At 41.2% G+C, this 14,741-nt stretch overlaps 1 protein-coding gene across 1 annotated transcript in view; it reads right to left on the minus strand.

Moving 5' to 3' along the window:
* Window positions 1-338: 338 nt before the first annotated feature.
* Window positions 339-14,741, minus strand: part of ADPRHL1 (ADP-ribosylhydrolase like 1) — a 33,455-nt gene continuing 19,052 nt past the window's right edge. Inside the window, exons 4-7 of the mRNA XM_083171197.1 lie at window positions 11,197-11,337; window positions 10,351-10,478; window positions 2,013-2,145; window positions 339-496 (exon numbers count right to left, since the gene is read on the minus strand). Of these exons, the coding sequence (XP_083027323.1) occupies window positions 339-496; window positions 2,013-2,145; window positions 10,351-10,478; window positions 11,197-11,337 (560 nt within the window). The remainder of the gene's footprint in view (window positions 497-2,012; window positions 2,146-10,350; window positions 10,479-11,196; window positions 11,338-14,741) is intronic.

Consider the following 14,741-nt stretch of genomic DNA (forward strand, 5'->3'; position numbering starts at 1 on the left):
TGTGTGTGCGCAAAAATGTCTGTATCAAGTCATCAAACCCTTATGTCTCCTTTCATAGTCATTCTCATTTTGTCATCAAGTAACCAAACCTAGTAACATATTTATATCCCACCAGCAACAAGTGGGCTGTGTCCTTATACTCCTTCTGTATGTGGTATGTACTTGAGGTAGGACAGCTGAACTAATTCATAATAAACAATATTAACTTTAAAAATTAAGAACTAAAAAATCAACCGTGAAAACATTTACACCCGTCACGGATCACCGCAAAACTGCACTACATCAGGGTTTGTTTATATTTTCTATTATATAGTGCTACAGAAATGAAACTAGTTGCATTACTTTTCCTTTGTGGAGACTTGATAGAGTTTTTCACCCAACTGCTCAAGTCTTTCTTTTAGTTCCAATTCCTGGTACAGACTCTTTGGCACATTGCTTGCACCGTACAGCAATCCAAACAGACAACCAGCAATAGATCCTGTTGCACCACTTTCTCCTGCAACCAAACAAGATGTGTTATATATAACATCTAGAATCATATGAGTTTTAAAGCTATATGGCTATATGGCTACCAGAAAACTCGGCAGCCAAATATGAATCACTTCATCATCGGAAAATATGAATCCGAAGAATGTGGCAGCTTTGTAAATAACCTATGTTCTCTGTTCATATCATTGGCCTTCTTAGTAAATTTCCCCTACATGTTATTGAAAAAAATAACACACTTTTTTTAATTCTATTTATTTATTTTGTTTAGATATATTTTACTTTTACAGGATCTAATTTTGTCTCTATCACACCTCTTGAAATACAGAGAAGTGCTGCATGCAGAATGAAGCATCTCAGGGTTCGAGCAACTGAGTAAACATACTTGAGGATCTGATAATAGTAAAATATAGATATTTACTAAAATATAGTGTATATTTTATTATTAGATTGGCCCATTGCCGGCAATTGGGACCCTGTGCTGCCTGCCACACTTAAGCGACGCCTTCCAGGCATTGCTGGTTCTTTGCGGCATAGCAGATCCTGCTGAATAGGATGCGCTGAGCTGCTATGTGTGGCCCCAGTCTTAGGAGACTCCAATAAAACACCTTGGGCAGGATGAAACAAGCCCTGCGGGATGCCAAACGAAATCAGGGGGTATACAATCCAGGATCCCTCCCGACAGCCGTGATCCTGGCCCATTTGCGGTTTGGCCGACAGCAGATCGGCAGGTGGGATTCAATGTCCCACCTACCGAACAGCGAAAATGGGGCGTGGACGCAAAAACACCCATGGATTGTTGATCTGCGCCCAGGATCGCGACAATCCACGGCCGTTATCGGCAGAATGGGCCTGACAGCTTATAAAGTTGGGCTCATTCTGCCATGATCCCTCTTCAATGCTGTCGCTAAAGACAACATTGAATAGGTCCCCGCTGCTATTTCCCCCTTCGGAAATAGCGGTGGGAGATTGCATACCCCACTCAGACTTTTTTCAAAGGGGCAATCTCTTACAAGGAAAAATCATGCCTTATGAGTGATTGACCCTTTAAAAATAAAGTCAGTTTGCCCGCCATTCAGCACAGCCACCGCACTCTGCCCTCATTACATCCTGCCCCTTCAATATATATTTTTGTCACAAAGGCTTCCCAATGATTCACATGATAAAATAAGGAAACTATCCCTGTCTTGTTACACATTAGTCTGACTCAACAGTCATTTCAAATTCAGTTAGAGGCTGCAACTAGTACAATTGTCACCTGGGCCAGCTGCAAACACTGGACGATAAGTGACACTAAGAATCTACAGTACATACTTTCCTTCTCCCTACTATCCTGTTCTATTCCAGATGTAATTGAGCTGCACAACATGAACGAGTGAGTTGCAACATCTGCCAGTGTATAAAATGAGCAATGGATGCATGTTTATTGTATTCAGCAATGTAAATCTGGGTTTATTAACATTATTATTTACCATTGGTAGTATTTACTTGTGTTATATTTTTTTTGTATTGTTTAAGTGAGTTACCTCCATGGAACATTGCGCGGCTGCACAGCTCCTTCCAATCCCCATTGGCTCCCAACAAAGCATCATATGCAATCATGGGTGCATCATGTCCTCTTCTTCCACCACGTCCCTCTGAGCTCCATTTCTTATATGTCTATATATTAAATGGTAACACATATTAGCTCGCTGACAATGGTGACATTTCAGAGACATTTTGTGGAAATCAAGTATCCTAGCAGAAAAGGCCATAGGGCCAGGCTTTCCTCACTGTTGTGGGGCTGATGCAGAGTTGGCATACAGTATGTCTGTGTTGGGCATCAACTGTAAATCCATAGGTGCATATACACATTTAGCCACATTTTCTTATGCTAGGTTTGGAGGGGAGTGCCAGGGGAGAGCACTGCTAGGCAAACATATGCTGAGTACAGTAAGATCATGGTCTTGCAACTGCGACTAAGGCAGACTTGGACAGAGACACATGTATGCCTGTCAGGAGGCGGAGCTCTTGCGTAAGCTGGAGAGGGCAGGTGCAGATACATGCACTATTAATGAGGCCGATAATAATAAGGATAGCACCGCACCGCACTGCAGCTAGCCACTTCTGATCGGATACTTGTGGAGTGACCTCTCCAGCTGATAGTCCTCATTTCATTTGTGTAATATTATGTGAAGTTGCACCTGCCTATCCAGATTACGTGATTGATATTTTATTTGAACTGTGGCAGGAAACGATTTTCAAAGGAAAAATAACAGATGCCTGTAATTTATTTATGATCACTTAATTTTTTTTTTTTTTTAAAACAGTTTTATTAATTGCAATGCACATCCAGAAACAAACATCGAAAGATTTACATTTATGTAAGTACAAATAGTAATAAAGACAAAATCTTACACATTTATAACACAATCAAGTAGCATCCAAGCATTATTATTATTGTCCGTCAGTACATATGTATTATTAGGTCTATTATTAGGCATTGACAGAATCCTGCACGAGTGTGCGTATTTTCAAAAAGGTGGTACTCCATTTGTTATGATTTCTAGCTCATACCAGGTTGTCGATTGGAAGCTATTCCTTAATGCGTCTCTGGTGGATTGAGGAAGGGTTTTTATATAAGGCAGCCATGTGTCTACAAGTTTGCCAACCAATATTTCTTTATTCGTTACAGCTTCCGTCCAGTCCATTTGAAATAGATACTGAAGTCTAGGGAATAACAGTGTGAGAGGAATCAGAGTTTTGTCGATCCATTGGGAAAGGATGGTTTTCTTCCCCGCCGCTGCGAATTTATTAATCAAAAATCGTGCGTGTTTGGACAGGACTAGTTTGTCCTTTTTATGATAACTGTTCCAGAACACCCAGTCCTTAGACACCTGGAACTGTAGCCCGAGTTGGTTATTAATAAAATTTTGTAGGTCTCCCCAAAATTTCCGGACTATAGGGCATTCCCATAGGCAATGTGTCATACCCGCATCTGGAGCCTCACACTTAAAGCAATTTGATGTTGGAGAGTTACCATTCATAAACCTTAATCTAGGTGTGTAGTATGCCCTGTGGAGAATTTTTTGGTGCATCTCCGTGTAGGTAATGGCCACCAATTGTTTATTCATATTTACATATGAGGATAGCATCGTCTCCACAGTCAGGTGGGGGAATTCACTCAACCACCTAACTAGACCCGTTGAGGATGTTTCTGTATTAAGTGTCTTGCGTAAATGAGAATAAATATAAGATGTGGTGAAGGATCCGGTGTTGTTTTTAACTGCATAGTCTAGTTTGTTATTTTTATCAGTGTCAGTCAAACCTTGAAGTATTTTACTAATGTAACTAGAGAGCTGCAGAAACTGAAATAGTGGAAAGGGAATGTCTGGGTGTTTTTCCTGCATTTGAGATCTGGAGAGGGGTTGTAATGTGACAGGGTGCATGAATTGATATAAGCAGCGGAGACCCTTTTGGTACCACGTGCGAAAGCATGGATTCGTTGTTTGTGGGGGAAAATTTGGGTTGCCCCATATAGGTAAGAATATTGAGGAATATTTCCTCATTTTTTGGCTAGACCGAAACAGTCGCCAGGCCTCGCATGTGGTGCTCAGAAGTATATTGTCTCTTAAGTCTGCTTCTATTGCCTTCGGATGTGTATGTAGTAATGTTATTAGATCTCTGTGTGGGCTGAATGCCTGTTCTCGCGATCGTCTAGTGTATATGTCATGGCCTTTTATCCAATCTAGAGCTATTTTATAATTTGCCGCTATTGCATACTCTCTGAGGTTTGGTAGATTTATTCCACCCCGTTCTTTCTGTTGTTGCAGTTTAAACAGCGATAATCTGGGTTTTTTCCCTCCCCAAATGAATTTGCTTAATGCTGTATTGAAAAGTTTTAGGTCCTGTTTGGTGGGTAGCAAAGGTAGCATTTGGATTAGTTATAGGAGTCTAGGGAATGTTATCATTTTAAAAAGATGACAGCGTCCTATATATGATAAGGGAAGGCTCTTCCATTTCTGGAAGTCACTGTATGTTTTGGTGAACATGGGAGTGAAGTTTATGCCATACAAACATCTGATATCAGAAGAAATATGTATTCCTAAATATTTGAAGGAATTTTGTGCCCACATGAACGGGAATGTGTTGCCCCACCCCTGCTTGGCACTAGGATCTAAAGGTAATGCTATAGTTTTTGAGTAATTTAATTTTAGGCCTGTTATATTTTCTAGTCTGTCTAGTGCTGTTAGGAGGGAGGGGATAGCCTGTTTAGGGTTTGACATATATAGTAGTAGATCATCTGCAAATGCGGAGAATTTAATTTCCTCCGTCCCCAAGTGTATTCCAGACCATTCTTTCATTGTGTCAAAGTGTCGTAGTATAGGGTCTAGTGCTATGTCAAACAGGAGTGGGGAGAGCGGGCATCCTTGTCTCGTTCCTCTGTGCAATGTGAATTGTGGGGAGTTAAGTGAGTTTATTGTGAGAAATGCTTTGGGTTCTTTATATAGTGTGTTAAATATATGTGTAAATTCAGGGCCAAATTCTTGATGATTAAAAATTCGGTTTAGATGGGGCCAGGAAACCCTATCGAACGCTTTGTCTGCGTCACAACTTATTATCAAGGCATTTTTATTCTTAGTAATTTGTGTTTGTGTAATAGCTGCAATCAACGTTCGTATATTATGCACTGAATGTCTGTTTTTAATAAAGCCCGTTTGGGCTCTGTGTAGTAAATTAGGTAAGATCATTTGTAATCGTTGGGCCATGATTTTTGAAAATATCTTAAAATCCTGATTTAGTAAAGATATTGGTCGGTAGGAAGACACTAGTTTTGGATCTTTATCTGGCTTTGGGATCAATATAATACGGGCTTCATTGAAGTGTTCAGGAGCTGCGTTACCACTTATTATGGAATTATATAGGGTGTGTAAGTGGGGGGATAGCAAAGGGGACAACATTTTGTAGTATGTTGCCGAATAACCATCAGGGCCTGGCGACTTCCCTGATTTCAAAGAGGAAATTGTATCTGTGATTTCAAGTTCTGATATGGGGGCTAATAATTGTTCTCTGTCTGTGGGTGTCATTTTGTGGAGATTCGACTGTTGTAAAAAGAGTTCTCCATCCTGGGTGTCATCAGGTGTTGCTAGATATAAGGACTTAAAATACGTAAGGAATGCTTGTTCAATTTCATTTGGAGATGTGGATAGTTTTCCTGATTGTAATTTAACTGAGGTAATATGCTTAATATCTTTTGCCGCTTTAGTCATGGTTGCTAATAATTTACCGGATTTGTTACCCCATCTAAAGTATCTGTTTTTCTGAAAATTTATGTCTATCTGCGCCTTTTCTGTGCTTAGGATATCATATAAGGATTTAGCCTCTTTATATAGGGTTTTGTTGTTTTCAGAAGGATTAGACAGCAGTGCAACATATGCATCTGCTACTTTTTGACTGGCCTTCTCATATTGATCTCGCAGTTTTTTCCTTTGATGGCTAACATAGGAGATTATGTGTCCTCTCAGGACCGGTTTTGATGCCTGCCAGAGTAGGTTTATGTCTTGACTATGGATGTTATTGTCATTTATGTAGTTGCGAAAGGATTGTGTCAGGTACTTTTTAAAATCATCAGAATTGATCAAGTGGTCAGGAAATCTCCAATTATATGAGGACATTTTCGGGTCATTTAATTTAAGTGTAAACCATATTGGAGCATGATCTGAGATCAGGATGTCTTCGATAACAGCAGAAGAAACTCTATATAGTAACGGTTTGGGGATCAACCAGTAGTCTAATCTGGAGGAGGTGTTGTGTGGATGTGAGTAAAAGGTAAATTCTCTAGATGTCGGGTGTAAATGTCTCCAGGGGTCCGCTAGTTGGAATGTGTCTGTAATTAAAGATAGAGTTGAAGGGGCTCCTTTACGAGTGTTGTTTCTATTACTAGTCCCTGAAGTATCCATTTTTGGGTCAATTGTTACATTTAGGTCACCTCCAACAATAATCGGCCCATCTGCCCAGTCCTGTAGGTAAGTGAATATATCTGAAAAAAAGGAAGCATTTGGACTTTGGGGGGCATATAAGCAAGCTAAGGTGTATCTTTCTCCCTCTAATATGACCTTCAAAAATAGGAACCTACCCTCCGGATCTGCCCATTCTTGTAATATTTCATAAGAAATATTCTTACCAAAAAGTCAAAACTCCTCTCTTCTTAGAAGTGTAAGAAGCTTGTCTAAATTCCTTTAGCCATTTCGCTCTCAGTATATTGGGGTCTCCATTTTTCCAATGTGTTTCCTGGAGGAATACTATATCGGGTCTAAGAAGATTGAGGTGTTTGAGTATCTTTTTCCGTTTTATAGGTGTGTTAAGTCCCTCTACGTTCCAAGACAACATTTTAACTGCAGTCTTAGACTTGACTGTGTCAGTCATTTCAGCAATAGGAGTCATTTTTAACCGATTCCTGTTCTGCTGATGTTACCATAAGCTAAAGTTTTAGTATGTGTCCCCCTCCCATCCCAGCCATCGGGAGGTGAAACAGGATGAGTGGGTTTTTGTGCGACAGACTGTACCAATGTGTAAGGAACTTTCTACTGTAGTACATTGAACATGTGTACTTATTATACTTATCAATATAACATGCATCACAATAATTTTAATTTTTATAGGAACCCAGACTGAGGGTCTAGAACTGCCCTCCATTATCATATAAGTAAACATTAGATAAGATAGTAAGAAAATATTCAAATAACAAATATGCTTCAAATATTCTAGTGTAAATAGGGGTATTTGACTATGTGACAAAACAGAAACATGTCTAGCATTTATAATCATGAGTTTACTCCCTAGTATCAAAAATATCAAAAATATCAAAAGTACCTCCATGACTCATTGTATGGGGGGGATGTATATAGTCGCGTCCGCGACTATTAGACCTTGTTAAAGAAACGTCTCTATTCATTGTCCTCAGCTCCAGCCTCTGAGGGATGTAAGTCCAGCGAACGTAGGAAGTTTTTCGCAGGCTGAACTTCATCGAAGTAGATAGGCTTATCATTGTGGATGACTCTTAATTTCGCTGGATATAGCAAGGCGAACTTTATATCTTTCTCAAATAATGCTTTACAAATCGGGGAAAATTCTCTGCGGCGAGTAGAGACCTGGAAGGAAAAATCCTGGAAGATTAGAAGTTTGGAGCCTTCATATGAGAGATCTTTTGTCTTCCGGTAAGCTTCAAGGATTTTTTGTTTGTCCAAGTAATTCAGCAGCTTGAAAATAACCGGACGTGGGCGTTGTCTTTGCGGGGCATTCCTGTCCGGGCCTATTCTATGGGCTCGTTCAACTATGATAGGTTTAGCTTGAATATTTATGTTCAGAGCCTCAGGTAGCCAGGTGTCTACTAGGTGTAGGAGATCTTTAGGTCTGACCGACTCTGGAACGCCAATTAAACGCAAGTTATTCCGTCTGTTCCGGTTTTCTATATCTTCCAACTTGTCCTGCATCGTGAGTAAAGCAGTGTCTTGTGTTGCTAGTAAGGCTTTAGCTTCTTGGAGTTCATCCTCCAGGGTTGAAATTCTTTCTTCCGCCTCCGTGATTCTAGTGGTATGTTGTTTCAGTTGGTTTACCGCAGAATTAATAGCCTCCGTGAGTGGTGCTAATTTGGCATCAAGTAAAGGAGATATAATTTCCGAGATTTCTTTAGCCTTCTGAATACAAGAAGAACTAAATGACTGCGAAGCCATTGTGTTTTCTAGCGGATCCTCTGGGCTAGAGGAAGGTGATCTCGTTGGGGAGTTGGCATTGGCAGATTTATCTTTGGCTTTGTTTTGTTGTGATCCTTTTTGGGACCTTTGCGGTCTTGCGACATATTTTTCCATGGCGGTGGGGTTTGCTCCCGCCACTAGTAACTTCTCCAGCACCAAATCTCAAAATGGTCCAAGCCCCGTGGGTCTTTGTTGGTGAGGTGTTTGCGGGCCAATTTATGTTGTATTAAGACTGACGAACGGTAAGCTCTGTATTGGAGAGTGAAAGTTAGAGTCGAGAATAAGTTGTGTATTATTAGCTGGGAGTCTCTCTAGGAATCGCCAAACTGACAGGACTCTCTTCGTCGAGGCGGTATCTTGGTGTCTAGGGTCAGAGGCAACAGGTGGTGTTCCAAGTTTAGAGGTTGATTGTGATAGCCCGCAGGGTCGGTTAGCCTGAATATTCTAGTAAATAAAGTTTAAAATTTTCTAGGTCAATACCGATGTGGTTGTTCCCTTGGGTCTCCTAACTGCCAGGCCAAGTACTGGTTGTTACAGTTCGGTTGGGATATTTTTATAGTATTTATTTGCAGAGATGAAGGTACTGTAAGTGAGTATATAGGTATAGGGAGATAGGTTGTCCAGTTTTTATAGAATTAAAATATTGCAGTCGTTCTTCCCCTTGTAGTTACTGTAGGGCAGTGAAAAAGATGGCGCCCGCAGGTACCAGGGAGCTTTGTCTGCAGCTTATTTGCTGGAGGATATCTGCCAGGAGAGATAATTTCCTGCTTTAAAGAATTGCAGAGTGAAGGGTGAAGGGTTAAATACTGTCCCTTTATGTATATAATATGTGTCAGGGGGTGTCCGGCTTCCCACCCTGTACCAGCAGTCAGATCAGTGGGGGAGATGCTGTGAGTCAGGACAAGTCCTTTATTTTAATCTCCCTTGCAGAGCCCAGTAGCACGGGTGACAAATGATGCCTGTCTCTGTAATCACCTAAATGCAAGGAGGGAGGAGGGGTGATATCGGATCTGGGGGAGCAGGTCAGTGTATTACTGGGATCAACAGCCTCCTCTTTCAGCACCTTTTTTAATGTCCCTCGGCGCCGGAGCTCCCAGCACGGGAGCACCGGTGATCTGTTTTCGAGCAGCCTCCCCCTCTCCCCTCAAGGCTGGGCCACGTCACGGCAGCGGGTGACTCACCACCTCAGGATCACCGCCGGGGATCTGCGTCGTCGATGTCCGCGGCTCTGTGTCTCCGGGACTTGTGATCCAGCCGCCGCCGTCCCCAGGGACGAGTCCCCCGTCAGGAGCTAGGCCGCAGGTAAGATGGCGGCTGCCTCGTTGCGCACCTCCTCAGGTGCCAGATTCCGGGGGTTTGCGATGCGGTGGAGAGCCGGGGATCTCTCCCTCTTGTCCACCTCCTATCTCCGGGTCAGTTGTTGATGCTAAGGAGGGTTCAGCTTCCCATTTAAACCCTCCAAATCAGGCTCAAATGGGGTTCCCTCTTTGAGAGCTGTTAAAAGCTGACCTACGCTCAGGTCCGCCCACCGGAAGTCATGATCACTTAATTTAATTGAATTTAAGTCAATTGAAATTTGTATTTAAGTATATGGCACATTGGAATTGGACATACACTCTGCTGTGTATATGACACTTTTATATACTGTAGTACTGTGTGGAAATCTTAGTATTTGGCAAGTCCTCTTACTCTAGCACCGTGAAGCCACATATCTATGCTTTCCTTTTGCTCAAGGCAAAAACATGGTATCCATGCTGGTGCTATGGTATAGAAAGGGTAGGTGGCTGGCCTGAGCCCCATGTAGGTAACTCTATGCCATGCCATGTAGCTGTGCCATGTGTAATAAGTGAGTTCTCTGTGTGGAATAGAAAGCATAGGGCAAGCCAAATAATGCCGGGGTAGCATGCAAAGGCAACTACTAGGTGGAACCATTTGAAAATATAGTTAATCTCTTATTAAAACATTTATAGGTATGGTAACATTAAAAAAATAAACATTTTAAGCATTTCAGAATTGTGGAGAACAACATAAATCAACAACATAGGTGTTGGATTAAGTGACCCTGAAATGCCTTCAGATCACACCACCTTATTTCTCAGTGCAGTCACCAAGCAATGTGAAAAAGGCTTACCTTATCTCTTTCATCAGCATCATACTTATCAGGAAAGGTGGGCTTGGTCACATTGTCTTCCTCCATTTCCCTTTCTTCCAGGTAAAACTGCCATTTAGCTTCAAAGTAGAACCAGTGCTCTTGGTACTCTAGATATAAGCAACATCCAGAAAAATAAGGTTTAATGAAACTATGAACTGGTGCAGTGAACGAAGTCACGTGTGTTAACAATGCACCTAAAGCATCTTCTACCTAACTCAGCATTCATATTTCTTTTGTGCACATCCTTGATCTGCTGAGACAACTCCTATTTACTTTGAAACCATTTACGAGAACACGAGGGCACACACTTAGACTGGAGGAGAGAAGGTTTAGAACATCTAGAAGGAAGTTTTTTTTACATGCCTATATGCATGCTTAACATGTACAAATACTGTATATTAAGGGCAATTACAACGATCTGTCAGGCAGCCTATTTGCTTTGAAATCAGTTACTATGACACAATGGCACGCACTTAGAGTGGAGGATAAAAGGGTTAGAACACTTAAAAGGAAGGGCTTTTTTACAGTCAGGGCAGCAAAATTAAGGAACTCTCTTCCATGTGAGGTGGTGTCGGCAGATGCAATAACGCCTATTAAATTAAGGCTAGACAATCATTTGTTAGATAAAATCCTCCAGGGATATAACCGGTAATCAAAGGGTGAACGTGATGGACGTAAGTCTTTTTTCCACCTAAACTACTATGCATCTATAGGAGTCATTCTGGTTCTTGCTCTCTGGGACTCGGTAAACTGTGAGATTTGCAGCTTACCAAGTCAACCAGAATCAGGGCCTATGTACCTATGACACAGTTATTATTATCTTACCTGCCATGTGACGAATAGTTTTCTTACAGTACTCTTCAGCCATTGGTATCACCTTCAGCAGGTCTCTGCCCCACTGTACTAGCGGCTTTCCTTGTATGGCGTAAGAGGCAAACAACGCAGAGCACAGTGACCCCAGAAACCCTGAATATGCAAATACACAGACATAGCCTGAGACAGATTATATTTAAATGAACAAGTAAATATATCATGTGATCTAAATCCCTAAACACAGCATTACTAAATAAAGAAAATGTTATGAAAAGGGTTATCAATGTTTCCCAATATTTCATTGGTTCACCTCTAAAACATACTTGCCTACTTTTTAGTGCTCCTTTCTGAGAGAAGCCCAGAGAGGAGACACTGATGTGTAGTTCAGGATGTGGGATGGAATCCAGTGGCAAACGCAGGATTTTCAGAAGGGGGTTTCCAGAGGGGTGGAGCAAAGCACAGAGATGGACACTTAGGTGACCCAGTATATGCCGGGTCAGTTAAAGTATTATAGATAGACCAAATGTATATAAATAATAATAATAATAATAATAATAAAAAAAAAAAAAAAAAAAATAAATATATATATATATATATATACATACATATACTGTACATACATACAAACAGGGGAGTCAACAGTAGTGTATGACCCCCTTGGCATAGCAATGTATTGGGGCCCCTACCGATCCTCCAGCGGTAGGGGTGGGGGAAGCTTTGATGTCCTGCGGGTGGTAGGGGGAATTATATCAACCGCTCAGCATGTAGGGCCTGGATCAGTAATTTCCACGAATTACCCCTTTACTGCACAGATGGTGGGAGATGGAGTGGGAGAAGGGGGCATTGGGCTGAATGGAGGGGCCCTGATACATAACTTCCAGGGTGGTAGAGGATGTTTAATATGCAGAGGAGGGGTGTATAGTGGAGTGAGCTTATTATTCATAAGTTTCTGGTGGGAGGACAGCTTGCTTGCCTGCAGATATCTCCAGTTCCCAGAAATCGATTTCTTAGATTTTAATGGAACTAAAAACTAGAGAATCCCACCTACCAAATGGTATTGGGGACTAGGGGATCAGAGTTCAGGAGGCAGAGCAATCTGCCTACGAGAATATAATACTACATACCAGGTGCGTGGAGCTGGAGCAGTAACCAGCTGCTGGAAGGCTGATATGTCTGGTTCTGGGAACAGTAGAGACAGGCTCCTAGTGTCCCTCAAAGGGGGAGAATCCCAGCTTTTGGAATATACCATCAGAAAAGTCAGACAGAACCTGAAATATCTGACTGGGAATAACAATTAACAGGCTTGGATGGGGACCACTGCTTTGAAGTCAGATATCTCCGGTTCCCAAGGGCCGATTTTTACAATTCTTATACCCATGGAAAGAGGGGACCCTCAGCTTTCAGGTGAGGACCCTTAGACTCCTGGGGGGGTTCTGGGTACTCAGAAACCCCCCTACGTGCGCTACTGGAATCTGATGTCACTAAGCCCTACCCCCTCAAATGTCGCAATTTGCAGGTCTATAGAAAGGGGGCAGGGCTGACATGACAAGAAATTACATGATTTACATAATTTTAGACATTCCCTCTTCCAGAAGCACTGTCATCTCTGCGCTAATTATGCAGACATCTCTGTAGACAAGCATTCCCTAAAACAGAGATGGGAAAACTGTCCTCGAAATCTACCAAGAGTTCATTTTTTTCAAGCAACCTGAGGATCTATAGTAGGAATGAATGCAGCATGTTTGATAATGTGACAGTTAGTAATGACTACAGCTGTGCACCAGCAAGGAGATTTGGAAAACGTGGACTGTTGGTAGAACCCTAGGACCGGTTTAACCACCCCTGCTTTAAAAGAATCTAAAATGTCCAGAATCTTATATACATCTCGGTTGTTGATCTATTAATTTGTTTAAGTCTTATACTCATCATAACCAAGATCTCTTTTCTCTTCCGACATTGGGGCAGATGCATTAAGCAGGGAGCAGAGATAAAGTGGAGATAAAGTAAAATGTGATAACGCACCAGCCAATCCACTCATAACTGTAATTTTTCAAATATAGCTGATTGGCTGGTGCGTTATCACATTTAACTTTATTTCCATTTTATCTCTTTACCAGGCTTGATATATTTGCCCCATTAGTTGTTAGTCAGGATTACTAACCATACATGTTACACTGTGATCATTATAAATTAGAACCAGGCATACCTAGCTTACAATTACAGTGGTGTTGCTGCTGCTATTATTAGTACTACTACTCATTGTTGCATTTCAAATGATCCTGTAGGCTAGAAATGTCACATTGTTAGTTTCCCTTATTACATCTTGGACTGTAGAGGGAAAATATATGTACATGAATAATTTAACATAACACATTTCGGGAACTTACTTAGGAGCCGCAAAGATAATTGTATTGTATACATTGAAATTGGTTAGGGGTTTCCGGATAGGTACAGGAATCGGGGACAGAGGCTGATGAATCACAAATCTTGTCTGATTTAATGAGTACGTCAGGGTTGCTTTAAAGTCCAGCTCAAATCATGGCAATTGTCATAATAAATGTACCCAGTGTGTATTGTAATGTACATTAGAATACAATGTATAAGAAACACCCTTTCTTATTACAACAATTCCATCTTATTTTTATTACCTCTGCATTAATATTACCACTAGTCAGAGTTATTTGTTTGTTGCCTATTTCAGCCGTGTGATAATCTGTCTGCATTTAGTGGATGATTTAAGAGGCCAGGAGTGTTGCTTGGAAGGAGATATCCTGATACTAGCACTGTACTTTTGTGTCTTGGAATTTGAGACTCATGAGAGATGCTGGACAAGCAGATCCAAAGAGTTTGTTTTTTTAACCTACTTTTCTTAATTATAGACTAGATAGAATAAATTTGACAGTGGAACAGGCCATTTAAAGTGTTGTCATCTTTGGGTTCCGCTGTTGCATAATCATTCAGCATGTGAGGTGCAACAAGCGAATAATTACAAATGGCAGCACGTTCTCTGAAACTGTCAGTCTAGGGATATGACAGGCATGGGGTGTCCTAACAGTTACACATTTTTCATATAAATAAAATCTTATATAATGTTATTGTAATTTGTACTTTTTAATGTGGCTTCAGTAGTGCTAAATAATGTGCGTCTTATTTGCATAAAGTATTTTGAACAGCAGAACTGCATTGCTAGCATACACTAACTACTGGGTTCTGTGGAAATGGTACATATGTGTGTGACTGAGTCTGATTCGGCCAGTAATTCAGCCAAAAATTTGACTTGAAAATACTTCTCAATTCCCATGTGTATTTGGCTAAAGCCTGCACAGATCAGACAGATCTGGGCGGTGCTTCTCTGTGTAAAAGAAAAAAAAAAAAAAGAAAGAAAATTAAAGAAATAATAAAAAAAAACAGAGTGGGGTCCCCCCCCCACGAGCATAACCAGCCCCCGGCTCATTGAGCCAGTCCCGGTTGCTGAAATACAGGGGGGAAACTCAAATGAGGTCACCCTGTATTTCTATGACCAACACCAGGCTCTTGGCCCAGTCCTGGTTCCCAGA

Source organism: Crinia signifera, chromosome 2 (assembly GCF_055691185.1).
Source record: "Crinia signifera chromosome 2, ASM5569118v1, whole genome shotgun sequence".
Taxonomy (NCBI): Eukaryota; Metazoa; Chordata; class Amphibia; order Anura; family Myobatrachidae; genus Crinia; species Crinia signifera.